This window comes from Colletotrichum gloeosporioides (genome assembly GCF_011800055.1).
Source record: "Colletotrichum gloeosporioides strain Lc1 chromosome Unknown consensus_59, whole genome shotgun sequence".
Classification (NCBI taxonomy): Eukaryota; Fungi; Ascomycota; class Sordariomycetes; order Glomerellales; family Glomerellaceae; genus Colletotrichum; species Colletotrichum gloeosporioides.
The window spans coordinates 170,618-190,800 of record NW_025544704.1 but is presented as its reverse complement, the minus strand read 5'-3'; the positions used below and the strand labels follow the sequence as shown (position 1 = coordinate 190,800).

The following is a 20,183-nucleotide window of genomic DNA, read 5'->3' as shown; positions in this document are numbered from 1 at the left end:
GGCGGGTGCTTTTAGCCTCTTCTTGGAACAGAGGCTAGACTAAGAAAGATGACGATAACATGAATCATGCCATAAGCAAGAGGAAATGGTCTACTGACATGAGGACTACATGCGGTCGGGTAGGAAATTGCGACAACTAAGCCCGGCAGCGTTGAGCCGAAGCCGACGTATGCAAAACAAGTAACTGCAGTGCTAGACTTCAATGATCTCTTTCGGAACTCACCGTTCAGTCTGTACGATTGTCAGTTTTTCATGCCTTCCCCAGACTGCTTGGACAACCTGGATCTTGCTGGTTCCACTGGCGTCTTCCACAGTTACTGAGTCAGGTTTCTGAAGTTCAACATCTCCATCAGCTACCTTACGTTCGGCGTGATTCTTTCTACGTTATCCTCCTCGCGTTTTGAAGCAAATGTTGCAGCCGAAATGAAAGAAGTGTAAATCTCGCGAAAGAAACGTAGGGTTCTTGTGAAGTGGATTGGAGAAAAGTCAATCATGGCCGCTGTCGTCGCTGTGTGTGAAAGAACTTCAGCGTTCGCTGGACTCGTTAGAATTGCATCCTTTCCGTTCTCACGAGTCATTCGTAACAAAGTGTAGATCCGGTTTGGACTTGTACTTTGAATATCGCTATCTGCCACGGACAGTAATGCCGACACTTCCCAGAGATATCGCCTGATCGTGAAGCTTCGCATTATCCTATCATCGTTCGGATAACTCTCATGTTATCATGAGCCAGTCAGTCAGGCACCTGAAACTGAGCTAGCAAGATGCAAATCCTGAAGGAGGGTGCCGAGATATAACTTTACATCAATCATAAGAAGTCTTCCAACATGAGACCAATAGAGGCGAAGATGGGGATGAAGTTTTAACTCCGAGACGCCCAAACCGTCTGCATATCATCCACCTTCCCCATACGCGTAGCCCTGGCAAAAGTGGTTGCGGGTGCATTAGCGAGAGGGTCACTCGCTTTTAGTGCGCCCAACCCAGATAGGGTCGCATACGGTCGCCGATGAACGGAGTTGGACTCCGTTACTTGAACCCCACCTCCCGGCTGAATCTGCCCGCGTCAACTACCTTCAACGTACACGGAGGTCATCACCGAGAGCCGCTCCTGACGACGAAACAGCCCTTTTGCCTGCGATCCCCTCAATCACGTCAAACGTGGCGTGCTTTGGAATCTTAAAGCAGCCGATTTTCCGCAGCGTAACGGCCATAGCGACAATTTTCAGCGCCCGTCGCACGAAAAGTCTGGTCAAAATGGCCTCGACGGATGGGACGTTGGTGGTGGGAGTAGACGTCGGAGGTGAGCGACCGACAGGGCCCCCGGACCGTGTCACTTACGTCGGCTCCTCTGCGTCCGAAAACTGACCGTATCTTCCAGGTACTAACACGGACAGCGTCTTGCTCAATGTCTCCAAGACCAGTGCGGACGCCGTGGTTGCGTCTCACAAAGCCCCGACCACCTCCAACGTGACGCTCTCTGTTCAGGCAACTCTGAAAGCTCTGCTGGACACGTCAACCATCAACCCGGCGAGCATCACTGCTCTTGCCATCGGCACGACGCATTTCTTGAACGCAATCATTGAGAGAGACACGTCGCGGGTCGAGAAGATTGCAGTCCTTCGCTTGGCCTCTCACAACTTTTCCACAGGAACACCGCCCTTCGCAGACTGGCCCAAAGCTCTGAAGCGTATCATCAATGGACACTCTGCGATCATCCCTGGCGGATGCAATATCGACGGCACACTCATCGGACCCATCGATGAGGCAGCGATCCGCGAGCAAGCGGCCATCATCAAGTCCAAAGGGCTGAAGAACGTGGCCATTGTTGGGATCGGTTGCTCTACCGACAAAGACTACCACCAAGAAGAAGAGGTCTCTAAGATCCTTCGCAATGAGCTTGGAGAAGATGTCAACATTGTCCTGTCTCACAACATCGCAGGTCCGGGTCTCCTCGCCCGCGAGAACGCCACGATTCTGAATGCCTCGATTCTCAACTTTGCCCAACGGACGATCAGAGCTTTCATCGGCGCCATGCGTAGAATCGGTCTCCAGTGCCCGTTGTACTTGACTTCCAACTCTGGCCATCTTCTGCCGTTTTCCGAAGCCATGCAGGCTCCCATCAAGATCTTCTCATCGGGTGCCACCAACTCCATCCGGGGCGCTGCATTCCTTGCATCAGACGCGATCGATCAATCTGGCAGTATCGTCGTTGATATTGGTGGCACGACTTCTGATGTAGGCTATCTGTTGAAGAACGGATACCCTCGTCTGTCCAAGAGCTACACAGCTCTGGCTGGCGTCAAGGTCAACCTCGAGATGCCTTCAGTCGAGAGTATCGGCTTGGGCGGAGGTTCCATCCTCCATGTTGGTGATGATGGGTCTGTTGCTGTTGGACCCGACAGCGTCGGCCATGACCTCGTTACTAAGGCGCTCTGCTTCGGAGGCGAGGTGGCCACGGCGACAGATATTGCTGTTGCATCGGGTGCAAAGATTGGCAATACCTCCGTTGCCTTGTCGACCGACACTATTGAGAAAGGCAAGGCACGAGTCAGAAAGATGCTGGAATCTGTCATCGATCGCGCCAAACTCTCTCCCGAGCCGTGCACCGTCATCTTGGTCGGAGGTGGCTCCGTTCTTTGCCCGCCAGAGCTCACCGGTGTGAGCAAAGTGGTGCTGCCAGAGCATGCTGGCGTTGCTAATGCCATCGGTGCCGCAATCGCCAAGATCTACGGCTCAGCTGAGACGATTGTCTACGGCTCAGATATCCAGGGCGGCATTGCGGAGGTCAAAGCCAGAGCTATTGAAAACGCTGTCGCCAAGGGAGGTGATTCCAGCTCTGTTACAGTCCTCCACGAAGAAGTCGCTGGCGTGCCATATGTGGAGAACCAGACCTCCATAAAGATCGAGGTTGCGCTGCCTGCGGACCATCAGCGGGTCTACTCGGAGATGACCAAGACGGCTGCCCCTGACCAACTTGTTGACGAGGAGATGTTCGAGGAGACCAAGAACCATGAATCAACAGACGCTGGTGATGCCGACGAGGATGATACCGTCGACCTTAAGACCTACCGCCCACAGATCGAGTCGAGCGGTCTCTGGACTCTCTCAGAGACTGACCTGAGGTTCTTGTCCATCGGCTGCTACATCCTTGGTTGCGGTGGCGGCGGGTCGCCATACGCCCCTTACCTCCAATTGAGACAGCTCCTCACAGAAGGAGAGACAATGAAGATCATTCGCATCGAGGACTTGAAGGACGAGGAGATGATGCCACCCGTTGCTAGTGTCGGTACACCGGCAGTTAGTATTGAACGTCCCGGAGGACACGGCGTATGGCACGCCATGCAGGAGATGGAGAAGGAGATGAAGACGAAGTTTGAGAGACTGATTGCCACCGAGATCGGTGGGGCGAACGGTGTTGCTACCCTTATTTGGGGAAGCTCACGGTACTACGATATCCCCACGGTTGACGGCGACATGATGGGTAGGTTTCCTAGACTAATGGACTCCAACACACTGTTCATACTGCTAACACTATTTCCACAGGCCGAGCTTACCCCCAGTTTGAGATGGTCTCCCAATACATCCACGCCAAGTCCGTCAACGAGCTTCTCCCTGTAACTCTCTGCAGTGGAACCGGTCACAACGTTGTCATCCCCGCGACACAAACCGATGAGACTTCAGCAGGAATAGCTATTCGTGATGCATGTGTGGCTATGGGCTCAGCCGCCGGCGCAGCCGGCCGTCCCATCCCCGGAAAGCTGATGCGCGAGGTCGGCATCCCCAACACTTACTCACTCGCATGGCGTCTGGGACGTGTAGTCGCTTTGGCGCAGCAGGCTGGCACTGTCTCAACGGTTACAAAGGACTTGATCGAGGCTGCCGGTGGTCCTGGTAGCGCCAAGGTGCTCTTCCAAGGCAAGATCCGTGGCGTCGAAAGCACCCTGACAACGACGGCACACAGTCTGGGCAAGGTAACCGTTGAGAGGCTGAGTGAAAGTGAGATGGAAACGGATACGGATAGAATTGGCGAGGGCTTGAAGGAAGTTGTGGTTCCGTTCATGAATGAGAACCTCGGCGTTTTGGGCAAACTTGAGGATGGCACGGAGAAGGTAAGCCTGATTACCGTTGACACCTTTCCTGGCAATGATGCTAACTGTTTTGAAAAGGTCATCGCGACTGTTCCCGACTTGATCTTCCTCCTTGACACCTCGACTGGCGAAGCCATTGGTGTCCAGGAATACAGATACGGCCTAAAGGTGGCCGTCATGATCATGGCGGGCCATCCTCTTTGGGCAACCGAGCGTGCCCTCGAGATTGCCGGGCCCAAGGTCTTTGGCCTCCCCCACGATTACAAGACTGAGCTGAGCTACACCAAGCCCGTCAGTGTTATCGATGAATTCCGACCGAAGACATAAGATGGCGACACGTAAGATCCTTTGCAAAGGAAAACGGTGGGTGTGAGGAAGAACACCGGGACCCGCTATTACCCAAGTTTATTACTATCAGAAATACCCCAAAAAGTCAAATTCTCACAAATCATTATGGTATCGGTGGCTGTTCTGACCAGTCAAACTCCGGCACACCGTCAAAGAAATCCAAATCTGATTCAGCCAGGAAGTTGCCGCCTACTCCAGCCCAATACGCCGCTTCGCTGTCCAAGACGCTCATCGGCTCCCAGACATGTTGTCCAGGAGTCTCCAAGTCACCGCTTTGTGTTGCTATTCCCATGTTTACTAGTGATTCATCCCCCGGTGTGATGAGAGTAGGATCGATGGGTACACCAGGCCCGGGCGAGTCCGTATTCGGGGCCGGTGCGGATGCAATCGCTGAAGTCGTTGCGGCTGTTATCGAAAACTCCTCATGCAAGACCGGCACCGACATAGGCACTTCTGAGGCGCTGCGAGACCCCAGGACATGTTTATCTATCTCTGTGGATGGAACAGCACTCCGACGGGTCTTCGCATCCAGCACGCTCTTGAACTTCAGCCTGGCCTCTCCCGCAAGTGACCACGAATGAGCCATGTCTTGCAGTGCGTCGTCCAGTATAGGCAGCAGGGTGTCGTTGGCTAGCGACGAGGGATTACTCATGTGCCTACAAGTGACTAATATCGCATTCATAGCCAAGATACAGCCACCCACAAAAAGAAGAGGCGCATTGCCGAGAGTATGTTCGCTCTTGAAACGCTGCAAAACATCCACGATGCCCTCTGCACCTGCTCTGCATACTCTGAACGACTGAGCAAGCGGGTTCTTTTCATTCTCGGGTTTGTCTTCTGACAACGATGGCATGTGTCCTATCGAAGCTATGAAGGGCAGGTTGAGGCTGATGCGTGTGCTGTGGTAGAGAGTGCTTCAAAAAACAAGAGTGTGAGTGCCCCTGTCTACTATTCCCATCAACGTCAGAGAATGAAATACTTACTGTAAAATGGCCACGTTGACTTGCAGGTTATCCTTATTGGTAAACCACTTCTTCCATCTCATGTTGGTCGGGAGAGCCTCATGCCAGGCAACAAGTCTGGCGTTCAGCTTGTTGAGCGACACCTCAGTCCACCGCCTAGCATGCGCATCGGTCTTTTTCCTAGGCGCAAATGTCGTAGAAAGCATGTCGTGAATTATTCGGGCCAACTCTATTTGCTGGTTAAACAGTAGAGTCAATTTTGGCCCAGCCGGGCGCACCGTCTTCAGAAAGCCAAGGTCATGGGAAAAGAGCCAGTTTTCCCAAACCGGGGGGTCATGGCTATGATCCTGTTAGCGGAAGGTAAGGCAAGCATGTAAATATAACTAACGGCAGTGGCTCGCTCAAATTGACATCGGCGTCATTCTCGTACATGAATGTTGGGCGCCCTAGAAACAAACTGAAGATTCTGCACACGAATTAGCGCGCCACCGATTGGGCAACAACCTGCAAGACTAACTTGTCAGATAAGAAACAGCCCCAGTATATCCGGCGTCGAAACTCGTTATCGAAAGGGAATGGCGACTTCGAGTTCGGCCTGTCTTCTGAGCCCCAGTGAGTCGGTTCCCGTTGGAAGCCGATGTCTTGTCCCATTCTAAAAGCCATGCCTACCCTTGCGTAAGTGATCAAATAATACGGCAATGATACCATATCAGCCTACCAGCGAACATCCAGCCCCTCGAAATATTTCCTTGTCCGACTTCGTAATATCCACAGCAAAGCAAAGCCTGCACAGAGGTTGGTCTCGGGGCGCTAAGACCCTCAGTTGTCAGGATGCTTTGTGCCGTATCCGCGAAACCTTGCGCCCGGGACCTGATATCAGGATCCTTCGACATTAGAGCCCCGATTGCAGCTGCAGCGTAGATCAGAGGAGGAGAACAGAAGTCTCCGTCAATGGGATTGTCCTCAAATTCAGCTACAAAAGCCTCCCTGTCGATGAACATGAACAATGGATACTGCCAGTAGAAGAAAAGACCCAGGCACAAACGCATTGTCTGGTTGATCAGGTTGCTTCTGTCATCCTGGAAGGGTGACTTTTTTGAGTTGCCCGATGAGCTGCCACAAGTATCCCCGTAGTCGTTCTGGAAGATGCTGGTTGGACCGTGGTAGATCATAGAGCCTGAGCGGTTAGCTACCACGTTGCACTCACTGTCTTGGAATCTCACCATCTAAAGTCTCTTGCAAAGTCGCCTTGGTCAAAGCCTCACTCAACGCTGCTTCGTCTTCCAAGGGCAAGCTAGAGAAAGACGGCACGTAGTCTTTGATCTCAACTTCGTCCAAAATTTGGTTTCGTTCATCGTTGCTAGCTTCCTTGAGCCGAGCCAAGAAGCCCTCGAGCGAGGCGATGCGAGATTCCAGTGCCGCAACATACTCGCGCGACACCGGCGGCCGTTTGAAGTCGCTCTCCCGAAACTCGCACTTAGCCGAAGCTGCGGAGCAATTGGTGCATGGGAATATGCGGGAACACCGGATCTGAGCGCGGCGCCGTTGTCAGCCGGACGAGACTTCCACAATGCGGCGGTGGCCGACGGCCATCGGCGAAGACGGGGCGGGCGACATCGGAGGGACTCCGGGGATTACAAATACCGCCGTACCTTTCTCTGTTGACATCGTTTACACCTTTTTTTTCATTACATGTTCAGCATCTTTCTGAATCGAGTTGACATACTGAGATCAACTTACGATATCCGCTTCACGTTGGTCTTCTCCATCTTCAAGTGGGCATACAGGCAGGCAATCACCACCAGAGAGACGGTCAGTCGCGCGCGTAAGGGGCTGGCAAAGGTGCGGGACGAAAACCACCGCGGTCACATGACAATCAATTTGTTTTGGACCCTTTTTCACAACTTGGCCGGTGCGCTGAAGATTGCGGGGTGGATTGAAGTGGGATGGGTGCCTGTTGACAGTTGACAGCGCGATGGCTGAGAAACCCTGCTATGAATCCCTCTATGCAACGTGGCCAACCACGTTCGTCATAGACTTGCCATTTGGGGGCTCGACTCACTAATTTTAGGTGGCAAACGAATTCGTATTTCATCAGCGTCCTTTCTGGCACAGGTTCAACCCTGCAGATTTCGTCAATTGTAATTCTGCGCTGAGAGGGCGTTATCAGCATGGCCAGGGTGGAAGGATCCACAACCTAGGCAATACGATATCGCCGGAGCTTAAGCACTACAAAGCCGAGCGTGTAGCTGGACCTAGGCAACGATGAAGGCAATCAGAAGGATGAGAGGAAACAGCGCAAAAGTTCTCTGCGTGGATCTTTGCACCAAATCCAATAACAGGAATAGTGAAGACTTTACTGCCCAGATTAGTCTGTACGAATGGACCATGAGACACTGTTATCAACTAGACAATAGGGGCATTTTGATTTGTAGGTTTTCGGCTGTCCGTGACAACGAGTGAAGAAGTTCTCATACGACTCTTGCGATTGGATGACTTGGTCACACAAGCTGTAATCGAGTTAAGCACATGTCAACAACTAGGTAGTTTTCAAGTCTGTTTTGATTGCAGACTGAAGCTGCCAGCCTTCCGATGCGCTCAGTCGGGCCCTTCAACTAATATGGCTATAAAATAAATTTGGGATCGTTATAGTCTCATTCATCCGTTTTGGACTTTTCACGAAGAGTCTGGTGCAACTCAGCAACAGAGCGTCGACATAGAGCTGATAGTGGTATCTATTAGCGAGAGAGGATAGTTCTCCGGTTGCTCTGTGTTGTTGTTGTCAACTATCCCGAATATTCATTCTATCATGCAGTCTTTTAGCTCTATGTCTCTGAGATTTGCTAAAGATTTGTCTATTTTAGTCCCGATTGAATTGCTTCGACAGTTCCAACCTCCAACCACCGCGAACCCAGACTAGCAACCGCTTTGTAACGCCACCCACAGGGACCCCACCATCTTACGTGATGGGCTCGGGTTCCAAGCTTCCATCACTCGCCAAAACAAAATCTCAAATTGCCAAGCCCTCCTCAATATCGTTTTCACCGATCACGGAGGCATTGCGCTGTTTCTTTTGCCGCCGAAAGCCCACCCCGCGTGCAATAATGCAACGCCGAGCGGCCGGCCGAGATGTCGGACATGATACCCCGCATGCCCCTCCTATCTTTGCTATCTAGGCTATCACATCATCATGCAACCTCACCCCTCCTTCTCATCTTGCCACATTTTCACAATCATTGCGGCATGCGCTAAACTTACTAAGCTTTCGTTCACCAAGGTACAAGGTTGACAGGATCTCCAGTTGCGGCTGAGTTGTCAGACACACTATTCAGACGTCCCAGCAACCCAGCATGACGACTTCAAAGCATGTCGTCTTCCAGAACGGAAGGTTCTTCCGGTCAAACAAGGCGCCACCTGGACAGCGATCGGAGGCCAACTTCGCCGAGGCTCTCGTGATCAAGGACGGCCGTATCACCTTCGTCGGCGAAGCTTCAGCAAGCGAAGTCAAGAGCGCCGTTGATGCAGGAGCTGAGGTTCGCGATGTTGGCGGCCGCCACGTCCTGCCTGGTCTCCTCGACGGACACATTCACTTGACTCAGCTGGGACAGACCTTGCAGAAATTGCCTCTGGATAAGTGCAAGAGCCTGGCGGACATCAGGAAGACCATCAAAGACCATGCCGCCGCCAATCCGGACCAGGCGCGTATCTTTTGCAGTGGCTGGATGCATTTCATGACACCAGAGGGTCCCCTGGCCTCGCTCATTGACGACTTAGACCCTCGTCCAATCTTGATCACAGCAAAGGACCTGCATTCTACGTGGTGCAACAGCGCCGCTCTGAGAGAGCTGGACCTGGACAACGAGCCGGACCCTCCTGGTGGTGAAATCATGCGCGACCCCAAGACTGGCAAGCCGAGTGGACTGCTCTCGGAAGCAGCTAGTATGAAGTGGATTCCGTTGTACATGGCCAGGACCTCCACGATGGAAGATCGCATATCGGCAATAAAAACCGCTGTCAACGACTACACGAGTGCTGGATTCACTGGTCTCATCGACATGGCAATGGAAGAGGAGGGATGGGAAGCGCTGCAAAACTATCGCAAGCGGGAGAAGGAAGCCGGTCGACCGTTCCCTATTCGTTTCGCTGCCTACTGGATGATCCTGCCGAGGGACAATGATGCGGAGAACATCAAGCAGGTTGAGAGGGCTGCAGAACTCGCAAAAGAGTTCAATTTGGAAACGGACCCCGACTGCAGACTCGTGGGTATCAAGCTGGTCTGCGATGGCATCATCGACGCCTGCACAGCCTCCTTGAAGGAGCCATACAGCCACAACAACGAGAACTGCGATCCCGTCTGGTCACCGGAACACATGGGTCCCGTTGTGGAAGCAGCGACAAAATACGGCTTGCAAGTTGCGCTCCACGCCATCGGTGACCGAACAGTCGCCAACGCCATCGATGTGCTCGAGAAGTATGTCGGCCCGGAGCATCGCCCTCGTATTGAGCATCTCGAAGTTACAACCGCAGAGGACGCCAAGCGGTTGGGTAAGCTGGGCATCACGGCCTCCGTTCAGCCTGTTCACTCCGACCCTGCTATCCTCCGCGCATGGCCGAAGCTCATTGGCGAGCACCGCTGTGGACGCGCTTTCGCGTACAGCGACTTCGCCGACGGGGGAGCACCCGTGGCTATTGGTTCTGATGCGCCGACTGCGCCGCACCATATTGTCAACAACTTATACATTGCAACCACGCGAAGGTCGGCCCGTGAGCCGGAATTGGAGACGGTCGTCAACCCTCAGTTCGCGTTGTCCATGTGTGATGTTGTGGCTGGGGCCACGGAGGGGGCGGCAAGGAGTTGTTTCTTAGATGACCGTGTAGGGTCATTCGAAGTTGGTAAAAGGGCTGATTTGGCTGTATTTGATCTGGAATGGAAGCCCGAGAAAGCTCTACAGGCAAAGGCTGTAGAGACGTGGTTTGAGGGACAGCAAGTGTTTCCCGGGCAGGTTTGAGACCTAGTGGACTGATTTTGGTGTCGGGCTAGATGAGATCAGCATGGGCCACGCATGGCAGACATGCGAATGAGCTGAATGTTAGCAGGAGTTGCAATCGTACAATGCAGCATTTAGCACTAAGAACTCCATTCGCCTAAGTCGAGTTATTGCATTCTCTTCTCATCAAAACTGTCCAAGTACAAACCGAGTTACTTTGCAGCCAACCCAAGCAGGACACAGGAAAATATTACTACATCGTTATGAAGCGTCTGGCCAACCTTAGGCAAAGTTCTTCTCCATAGAAAACAAGCTACATGATGAAATGAGCCCCAACTACAGATGCTAAAGTCAGAGCAAGAATGACGCATTTGCTCACACCCAATGAACTAGACTCGCTCTTGTTGTACTGAAGCTCCTTCTTGAGAGATGTGTAATCGATCCATTCACATTTCCCCTTGAAAATGTCTTTGGTGTAGTTGAACTTTCTCCCCTCAGCTTTGAGCTCGTCTATCTTCTTCCCCGCCGCCTCTCTCACACAGTCAGGCCAATTGATCGCAATCTCCGGCTGATGAGTGAAACATGTACTAGACTGGCAGAAGCGCTGTGTCATGTAAACGTTTGACCCATTCCGGTTGCTTGGACAACAGTGCTCGAACATGTCGAAGTCTTGCCCGGGACTCACGAGGTATCCTCTGGTAAAGATGACATCGCTTCCCGTGGTGCAGACGATTGGTATTCCAAGATCGGGGGCCGGCCTCGAACACGCTTCCGGATATGCATGCCAGCGCTCTTGCAGCTAATAGTAAGAAGTCAGACGAAAGAAGTTTGGTAGGAGGGCCAAGGAGCTTGCTGAAAGTCCTCAAGTACATACGTGAGTTCGGTGACTCTCGTTGACATAGACAACTTTGTCCATTTTTTGGTTGCCGATGTTTCGTTGTTGTTCTAAGCGGGTTTCTTGTTGAGATTATTGTTCGCCGCGGCTTGTGTGATGGGGGAGAAAATTTCTGCCTTCACCGGTCTTATAGGCACCGGTCCTATCTCATATGGCCGTGAAGCGTACGCTCTCTTGCCAATGACAGGTTTTGCGATGACGTGGGAACCATAGAAATGTGTAATTTCGCTTGGGAATCATGGGCGCCGGTGTTGGTGCTGCGCCATACTTGTGTCTCATTCTAGAGGTCGCGTGGCTGTCAAACTCCTTTCTCAGTTGCATTCAGCCAACTGCTTTGGCTCCCCTCAATTGGTTGTACCTGTCATTCCCGCCTATGCCAAGTCAATCTTGGCGAGCAATTTGCCTATTCAGGCATGGCAAAAGTCCTCGACATTTACCCGACTTACATGGATCGCATGCGACACTGAGAACCGGCGGTTGGTTAATGGATAAGGGCGCCAATCAAATCGTCTTTGTCAGTCAGGTTATAGCCAAAGACGTTTGGCCCTCCTTGGGCCATGTGTGGTCCGTATTGTCTAAAGCCCATGCAGGCAGATTGAAAAGCGATACCTTTACGAACGAATCACACAACTGGCATTGTGATTTTATGCGGTTGGAATATCGGTTTCAACACAGAGCTCTTGGCAGAAGTCTTGGAAGCCTGATAAATTTGGGGGCGTCGCCTCTGCGCATCGTGAATATTTGTGTAGATCGGGTTTGGCAACTTATTCCCAAGTTTGTTCGATTCTAGGTCTAGAACTATGGACGTTTCTGTGTGCAGAACTGTGCCTTTCTGAAGCAGTAGCATGGCCGTCTTGAGACTTCGGAACGTCTCCTGGGTAGCCAAATCCAGCACCATCAGGCGATGGTAGGAATAGTTGCTGAACTTTCGCCTTTCAAAGAAGAAGGCGCAAGTAACGTTCAACATCTAGCCCGAGAGAAACCGTACTGGACACGACGGTCTAGTGCAAGACGGTGTGGAGGATGAATGGCAGGTGGGGGCTGTTGGGATACGAAAGTGCTCGTGTATTCATTGACCAGCTTTGATCCGGCGATGCTACGGAACGTAGGGCTCTGGGCTAGAAGCCAAACTGTTTTACGTGATATTAAGGCATTTAGCTAAGGAAGACTGGAGCTCCTTCATCATCAAGGCCACAAAAGTATTTAAAGGGAAGAAAATCTCGCCATGAATTACATTGAATCTGCACTCCACCGCTCCAGCTTCAACAGTTGAGTCATAGAGAACTCGTGAACCGTTCCTTCCTACACGCATAACATTGTGTTTGATTGTCTTCGTATCATACACAGAAATGTTTAACAAGCTCCTCTTGTGGTTGCGCGCAGTCGGCGGTGTATTGCCTAGAACAGGGAATGGTGTTGATCATTATACCATCTGTGGCCAGGATCGTGGGTAAGTCTGAACCCCTGCAGCTCATCTGATTACAACGATGCCAACATAAGGCTGTTCAGGTACACGGAGAAAGACTCGTTGGAGGCCGCGCAGTACCTCACAAACACCATCGTCACGTCCGATGCCTTCTTCATGGCTATGGATGATTGCATTTTCGCCCACGTCAACACAACTGTCGTCAGTCTTTGTAACGGCAACCAGCGCAACCGGACCATCAACCGTGGTGAAGTCAAACGTGGAGTTGATCAGCTCATCAAGGACTGCGGCCTCAATGGCGGCTTCACGGGCATCCATGTTGTCAACAACTTGACTTTCGCTGCCTACGGAGTCGGCGGAGTCAGCCTGACCCAACCTCCGGGTTCCAACCCTCCCGACGTTCCTGGCTCGAAGAAACCTTCCAAGAGACGGTCTCTACTTAACAAGCGTGACTGTGCGTATGCTTACGATGGCGTCCCGCACTTTGACTGTGACGCGAAGAACAAACTCAATGAGGACGGTACTTGTGGCCAAATTACTCCCGAGAACAACAAGTGTCAGGTCTTCTGTGAACTGCGAAGGACCGGCTTTCTCGGTCACGAGCAGCGGGCACCTGGCGCTGGAGGAGATCAACAACTCCCAGGAAAGGCCGTGGAGCTAGGAGCTGGCAGCGAGACCTCGATCTCCAACGGCTTCTCAATTGGCATTGAGGGCATTTTCAAGGAAGTCATAGGAGCCGGAGTGAGTTACGAATGTGAGTCCGAAGTAGCATCCCGGGACGGTACGCCTTGCACTAACAAGAAGAAGGGTCATTGACGAAGACTACGTTCGTATCTACCACCCAAACTGTATCGAATGTCAGCCCCGAACATTACACTCGTTGGGTGTTCTTCCCCAAGCTCATTGAGAGTTGCGGAACCACATCCCGCAGACAGTATTCGGCGCCCACCCCCTGCACCGGGACGCACTGTACCAGTCTTCCCGCCGACGATCCCGACTGCATTGGAGAGGTTGAGAACATTCCCAACGTGTGCTCCTTGGTCCCAAAGCTCAACCCCGAGGGTAGCCCGGAGGTACTTTGGGCTCTTCGTAAGTGGTACCGTTTGAATTACGGAACTCTGATCTTCGTTGTGCCGTTCTTCCTTCCACTGTAACTGACTTTTCCGCAGGCTATGAGCAAGCCGACGGGACCGCTTTGCCATACGATGAGCAGCATGAATCGTATAAAAGACAGTGCGTCAACAACGATCCAGACAATGACGGAGAGCAGGAGTGTTACAACCATATTCCTGCGCTCATGCTGGCCCCGAATTACGAAAAGCTCCAAGACGTTATTGGAGAAACCAGCGTGTGAAATGGTACCTAGTACACCTTCGCTGATGTACATATCATGATGAGTGCTGTGGCACTGCATTGTGGATTCCCCGAACCTTCCTGGTGTTTCGTATAGCAAATCTGTGTTAAACTTACTTTGGATCCCAAGTTCGCAAACAATGTCGGGTCTCCTGCAGCTGATTTCTGATATTTATGTACTTCTCTGCCATTACTCAAATCGCATTCATTGTAAGCCTCCAAATAAATTGGTACCACAATCAAATAAATATCTTTTTCTTTAGAACACGATTTCGATTGATCAGGTTGTGGCAATCAGCGTATCTCATAAAGCCGAGCATTGCCATGATCAGACGCGCAGTTTCAGTCTGAGGTGATGTAGGTGTGCTGGCTTATCAAAGGATTTCGACCACTGTCTGGGTTACTGTATTAAGGTATCTATTGGTCCGCACGGCCGTCAACAAGATGTGCCCGTAGACGTTACCTGCTGGGCCAAACCGTAAATGACAGTTCAGGAGGTGGAAAGACATCATTCAAGGCTGTGGCCAGCACCATCAAGACTGGGCAGCAGGGCGACGCTCAAAAACACACCTCTGCTCTCAACTTCACCCGAGCTACCTACCTCCAACTTCCTTCGCAGCAGCTGGCATAGATTTGTTGAAAGACTCGTACGTGGCCTTCATGCCGGCCTGGAGCTTCTTGATTGAATCGTGACCTCGGTAGTCGCTCCATGTGCGATCCAAAAGTCCTGGAAAACGGTTAGCGGCAGGTCTAACCCCTACCAAGTGCAGTCAGAAAAGCAGAAACACGCAACTTACCCCAAAAGTCCTCAACATCAGCTTTGCCTTCACGGATGTAGTAGCTGCCGCCCATACTCCAAACCATCCACCCAACGCTCCTCTGAACCATCAAGTCCATCAGGCACTTGTGGAACCTTTTCTCATAATCGCGCGATGTATCCGACTGATCATGGCCCCATTCGCTCATGATCAGCGGCGCCACGTTGGCTTGCCCCTTGGTCATAACGTCCGCGCCCCAACCATCGAGCATTCCGTAGTATCCTTCACAGTCATCGCTCAGACCGTGGTCGTACGCATGCAGCTCGAAAACGAACTTGTTCTTGAACGGCAGCGCCGCGATCGAGAAGTTCCATTTCGGCTCGTCGGCGTACCACCCGTTGGCGGGCGCCTCAATGTCGATGCCGCCAAGCCGGCCGCCGAAGAAGATGAGCACGTCGGGGTTGGCGGCGTGGATCGCGCTGGCGCCTTGCACCATGCGCTTCTCCCACGTCTCCCACGTTCCGGGCTCGATGGCGGGGGCGGCCGGGGGGCTGTCGTAGCTGAACCGCTCGCGTATCTCGTTGCGAAGACCGATGCTTGAAAAGGACTTCCAGTTGGCTTTGCCCTATATCCATGCGTTAGCACATTGAGCGGCATGACTAGAGCGAGGCACAACTCACATGCTCTGCCATGTAAGACAAGCTGCGAATCCAGTTGGTAGTGTTGAAGTAAGCATCGCCAAACCACCCGTTACCGTCAGCGACGTTACAGCACCATCCAGCCTTGGACATGTGGTTGTCGAGATGCAGGTAGATGTTCTGACGCGCCAGCTCATCAGCAACAGCGTTCCACACTTCAAGACGCTTGGTGCTCTCGTTGAAACTAGGGTTATTGTTGATGATCTGCTTCATGACCTTGGTGCCATTCTCCGCGCCGAGCGCCTTCTCCAGGGTCGCTCTGAGAGTGACGTCGCCTCCCCTGTCGACGATGTCGTCCACCATCTCGGTCGCGAACGTCAGGCGCACCGAGTTGAAGCCGGTCTCGGCGATCTTGGTGACGATGTTGGAGATGTTCTGGAACTGCAGGCCTTCTGGCAGCATGGCTTGCTCATGGCCGGGCCAGTTGGCGCCAACGAGCGCGACGGTGTCGTTCTTGGCGTCGAGGATGTCCCGGCCGATGACGGAGAGCGGGAGAGATTGGACACCGCGCGGCGCGAGAGACTCATAGGCCGATGTGAACGGTAGCACGAGCGCGCTTAATAGCACCGTTGCGTTGGTGGGAAGTCGGCGCATGATGGATCGCTAGAGTTTCGCGGGCAAGACTAGAACGCCTACTTTCGGCCTCAGGAGGTCCGGAGCTATGGGGGGTCTCTACAGAGGTCAAGGAACATAGAAGAGAACAGGGAAGGAATTGAGCGGATCGACGAGGAGTCCTCGTCAATGGACGTCCTATTAATTGAGGGTACTCATCCTCACATCTGTCAAGGTCCTCGCATCTCCCGCCCGGGGCCTCAACAAATAACAGCAATATTGCATCAACTCCAAGCCTTCTACCCTTGGAGCTTCAATAGAGCATGGTCTCGAACTCTTCCCCTGTGTCAAGAACCAGTCCTATAATCTTCTTTAGCTGATAATCTTCCAAAATGAGCACCGTCCGGCCGGGGAGGAGAAGCTTAGTATTGAAAAAGAGCATTCCCCCATACATCAAGGTTAGGTATTGCGGTCCGGAAAGATCCGCTCGGATGCTTACCGTGAAGGTACCATTACTTCCATGTGCTGCCGAAGCTTCGTCTGATGTGTGAGCTGGCCGTCACCGAAGACGTATCAGCATGCAGTGAGCTAGGCGTTGAACCCCGCGCATGACGGCATGGAAAGTAGGACAGGCGTTGAAGGTCAAAAAAAAAAAAGGGCCTCTGGAGAAACGGGTAGGCTAGCAGCACTAGACGAACGAATATCGTGGTTCCATCAAGGGAATGGGAGATCACAGTGGATTGCGGCCATTTGGAATCAACGGTGAAGGTTAAAGTTAGAGACGAACCCACATATAGCAGAATATCATGCAGTTAAGCAGCTTGTTTTCAATGGTGGCTGCATTGTATTGATAATTACACCAAGTGCGTAAAGTAAATACATGAAGAAAGTTTAGGTTTGGGTTATCGGAGTAGACTGTAGTCACTGTGATCCACCCTACTTCATGTTCTGAAGAAGGTAGCGGACGCCAGCGTAGGTCTCCTCACCGGTGGGAACGATCTGGCTGGCGGGCAGGACAAAGCCGTAGTTACCAGTGTCGCGCAGCTCCTGGGTGAAGGTGTAGTCGGCCTTGACGACGTCGTTCACGTAGTCGACACTGCTGCCGGTCGCCTTGTAGATGGTCGTGCAGATGGGACCGTACTGGTACGAGGTGCCGTGAACGGCCTTGATGGCGGCGACGGCGCCCTTGGCGAGAGACTGCAGCTCGGTGTTCTTGGAGGAGACGGCGGTGCACGAGTAGCCGTAGGGGGTCATGAAGAGCTGCGAGTAGGAGTGGAAGTCGATGAAGAGCTTGAGGCCCTGCGCAGCCTTGGTCTTGGACAGCCAGGCGGAGAGGGCAGCGGTCTCGGGGGCGTCGCCGGCAGAGGCGCCCTTGAAGTCCTCGGCGCAGGGGTCGGTGGAGGCGCCGCCGGTGACGGACCACTGGTAGGGCCAGTTGCGGTTGATGTCGTGGCCGAGGCAGCTGCTGCCGGAGGTGGTCTGGCGGTTCTTGCGCCACAGGCGGTTGGTGGTCTGGGTGTAGATGAAGCCGTCAGGGTTGACGACCGGGAAGACATAGAAGTCGTACTTGTCGACGAAGCCCTTGACCTCGGTGTCGGTGGAGTACTTGGTGAGCAGGTTGTAGGCGATGTACTCGTTGGTCATTGTGCCGATCCACTCGCGGGCGTGGACAGTGCCGTGGAAGACAACGGCGGGCTTGGTACCCTTGGAGCTGCCGTAGATGTGGATGCCCGTGATGGTGTTGCCTTGGAGCGAGCTGCCAGAGGTGACAATCTCGGCGTTGTTGGGGTAAGATGCCACAAGGTCCTTGAGGAACTGCAGATGGTCGGCGTACGCGTGGTACGAGTTGAACCAAGTGGTGTTGGCGGATCCAACTGGGAAAAATGTCAGTGGTAGTCCAGATGTGTGGTTGGTTCTTACAAACCGGCGTAGACTGAGAAGCTGGACTCATCAGCAATGCTGAGGCCGAGATCCTCGTGCATGGTGGTCACGTTCAATCCCGAGATCTCGGCGTTGAACTCGTCGACCTGCTCAGGCGGGACGACAATGTCGGCCAAGGCGCCGGCTCTCGGAACACCCTTCCAGGTGTTCAATTGAAGCTTGTTGATGACGCCGTTCACGCGGTCGACCTCGTCGCCTACGGACACGCGGAAAACCTTGGTGCCGTCGTAGCTCACCCGTTGGGAGCTAGCCCCCGCCACGGCGGCGGCAGAGGCGGCGGCGAAGGTGGTGGACAGGACAGCGAGCGACTTCATCTTGACAATGCGGGATATCGTCGAGAGTGCAGAGACAAGAACTTCACCAGCGCAACCGGTGCGCGGCGTCGTCTGGTTATATGGTCGTCCGCGAGACCGATGAGGGGAAGGCGGCAGAATCAACAGGGACAACAGGATCGGACCGTCGGGGATCGCCTGGGCAGTTTTTACAACCTTCCTTTTCAGGTCATGGCGACCCGCGTCGAATGCACGCCCAGCTCGTCAGATATCTTGGCTTGAGGGACAGGAGACCTGCCCGATCAAAACAAGGCGCGAGGAGACAACTCACAAAAGTCCCCGTCTGGGCAAGCGTGCAGGGTAGCTTCTGGTGCCGTGTCTAGAAGCTGGACGATCACAGCTGCCTGGCCAGCTTTTGGAGCCAGATCTGAGGGGGAAGGTCCATGACTCTACAGATAGGTAGGTTCTGGCTGGGAGATTTTCCGTCTTCTCGAGAGGGGGGAACGACCGGGGTTCAGGGAAGAAGCAATTAAGGTGCCAGCCAGCAGCCATCAGACGAGGGGCATGCAGGCGCGAGCTAATAGGCTTGCCGTTTGACCGCTGACGGGACGATTGGGGGCGCATTGAGCTTGTTGTCCAATACATCCGTCCGGTTGGCCATGGTTCTTTTGTTTCTCGTTCGACCGGCGTCACGGCTTGATTAAGCAGTTCGGGAGGGAGGCGATGATTGACTGGTAGAAACGGGGGTGGACTGGTGCAACCCAACCCAACCCCCCGCGGTCGTTAAGCAGATCCAGGCAGGTCAAGTGCCGGATTGCACGCAGCCGACCTGCCGGAACTGGGGTAGCGCGGCGGTAAGGATTCAGGAGTTTGGGGGGATCGCGCTGTGGACTTGGGGAAGAGAAGCTTCGCGGAGGCTAAGGCAGGCCCTGCTGCATGAGCCGCCTCTCTGCACTGGATGCTTAATCTAGAATGTGGTATAATCGAACTGCGGCTAACGAGATGGAGTGCGAGAGGATTTGAGGCGTTTTCATACGGTAATGGCGAGCTTGGAGCTGAAGATGGCGATGCATGGCTCTACGCGAACCTTCAATTTCGGGTCGTTTTTAGGTTTAGAACAGTGAGTTTAGCGACTGGGGCCCCAATTAAGGCTTATCTGCCATCACAAAGTCCGATACGAACTCATGCGGAGCAGCCCGCCATCCTCTTACTCAGGTTAGCAACGTTGTCCTCTGCGAGTCTGCTGTTGAGACAAGAAGGACAAACGGATGACATGAGATTATGAGATCTCATGTTTCGTATGATGTCAGTTCGTGCACAACAGAACAGTGAGAACCGGGGATGAGATGGGCTCCGAGCACCTCGCAGTCCCGTGTTCCGCAAGGAATACGACACGCAGGCGGAGATCTGTATGTACCGTCCGGGCTGGGCAAACACCGCTCGATCAGTAAACAATGGAAGCATGCGCAAAAACGAATGGAATCAGCTAGTCTTGAAAAAATCGAGAAATTAACACATGGCAAAGTCCTAACGGTATATTTGACTTGGAGCACACGTCGTAATCCACTTCATTCACTGACGCGGGCCGTGAGCACGGACCTTTTTGACATGAGATGAGGCATGTGTCCATTCGCAAATCTCCAGCAAACGCGAAAAATCGTGGAAAATGAAGGCCTCGTTTCGTACGCTGAGATAAAAGTACATACGACTCTTCATCTGTAAAGGACTGTCTATAAGCAGTCCCAAAGGTCAAAGAGGCAAAAAACAATGGACGAACAGGGAATCGAACCCTGGACCACTCACATGCTAAGCGAGTATTATACCACTAAACCATTCGCCCGTTGTTGAGGGATGAACTACTAAAGCTTCATGATGAAGCCTCCAACGCTTCGGTGCCACTTC

At 53.0% G+C, this 20,183-nt stretch overlaps 7 protein-coding genes across 7 annotated transcripts; 3 read left to right on the top strand and 4 right to left on the bottom strand.

The window, feature by feature from the left end:
• Positions 1-1,254: 1,254 nt before the first annotated feature.
• GCG54_00000215 (uncharacterized protein) lies at positions 1,255-4,415 on the top strand (the record flags this gene model as incomplete). The annotated part of the gene is made up of 4 exons (XM_045400356.1): positions 1,255-1,300; positions 1,379-3,481; positions 3,544-4,109; positions 4,167-4,415. 4 exons carry the CDS (start codon positions 1,255-1,257, stop codon positions 4,413-4,415), a joined length of 2,964 nt encoding a protein of 987 aa, XP_045262007.1.
• Positions 4,416-4,539: 124 nt separating this feature from the next.
• Positions 4,540-7,167, bottom strand: GCG54_00000214 (putative transcriptional regulatory protein; the record flags this gene model as incomplete). The annotated part of the gene is made up of 8 exons (XM_045400355.1): positions 4,540-5,335; positions 5,420-5,737; positions 5,787-5,864; positions 5,916-6,063; positions 6,117-6,575; positions 6,622-6,928; positions 7,051-7,075; positions 7,139-7,167. The coding sequence occupies 8 exons, from the start codon at positions 7,165-7,167 to the stop codon at positions 4,540-4,542; spliced, it is 2,160 nt and encodes a 719-aa protein (XP_045262006.1).
• Positions 7,168-8,748: 1,581 nt separating this feature from the next.
• GCG54_00000213 (uncharacterized protein) lies at positions 8,749-10,407 on the top strand (the record flags this gene model as incomplete). Its single annotated transcript, XM_045400354.1, has 1 exon — positions 8,749-10,407. The coding sequence occupies one exon, from the start codon at positions 8,749-8,751 to the stop codon at positions 10,405-10,407; it is 1,659 nt and encodes a 552-aa protein (XP_045262005.1).
• Positions 10,408-10,699: 292 nt separating this feature from the next.
• On the bottom strand, positions 10,700-11,302 carry GCG54_00000212 (uncharacterized protein; the record flags this gene model as incomplete). Its single annotated transcript, XM_045400353.1, has 2 exons — positions 10,700-11,185; positions 11,261-11,302. The coding sequence occupies 2 exons, from the start codon at positions 11,300-11,302 to the stop codon at positions 10,700-10,702; spliced, it is 528 nt and encodes a 175-aa protein (XP_045262004.1).
• A 1,328-nt stretch (positions 11,303-12,630) lies between these two features.
• Positions 12,631-14,061, top strand: GCG54_00000211 (uncharacterized protein; the record flags this gene model as incomplete). Its single annotated transcript, XM_045400352.1, has 4 exons — positions 12,631-12,731; positions 12,914-13,461; positions 13,515-13,796; positions 13,877-14,061. 4 exons carry the CDS (start codon positions 12,631-12,633, stop codon positions 14,059-14,061), a joined length of 1,116 nt encoding a protein of 371 aa, XP_045262003.1.
• A 592-nt stretch (positions 14,062-14,653) lies between these two features.
• On the bottom strand, positions 14,654-16,119 carry GCG54_00000210 (uncharacterized protein; the record flags this gene model as incomplete). The annotated part of the gene is made up of 3 exons (XM_045400351.1): positions 14,654-14,787; positions 14,858-15,443; positions 15,499-16,119. Coding segments are annotated over 3 exons (1,341 nt in total), but the record flags the coding sequence as incomplete, so codon positions are not given.
• An 885-nt stretch (positions 16,120-17,004) lies between these two features.
• GCG54_00000209 (Metallocarboxypeptidase A-like protein) lies at positions 17,005-18,323 on the bottom strand (the record flags this gene model as incomplete). Its single annotated transcript, XM_045400350.1, has 2 exons — positions 17,005-17,942; positions 17,993-18,323. The coding sequence occupies 2 exons, from the start codon at positions 18,321-18,323 to the stop codon at positions 17,005-17,007; spliced, it is 1,269 nt and encodes a 422-aa protein (XP_045262001.1).
• Between the last annotated feature and the right edge of the window lie 1,860 nt (positions 18,324-20,183).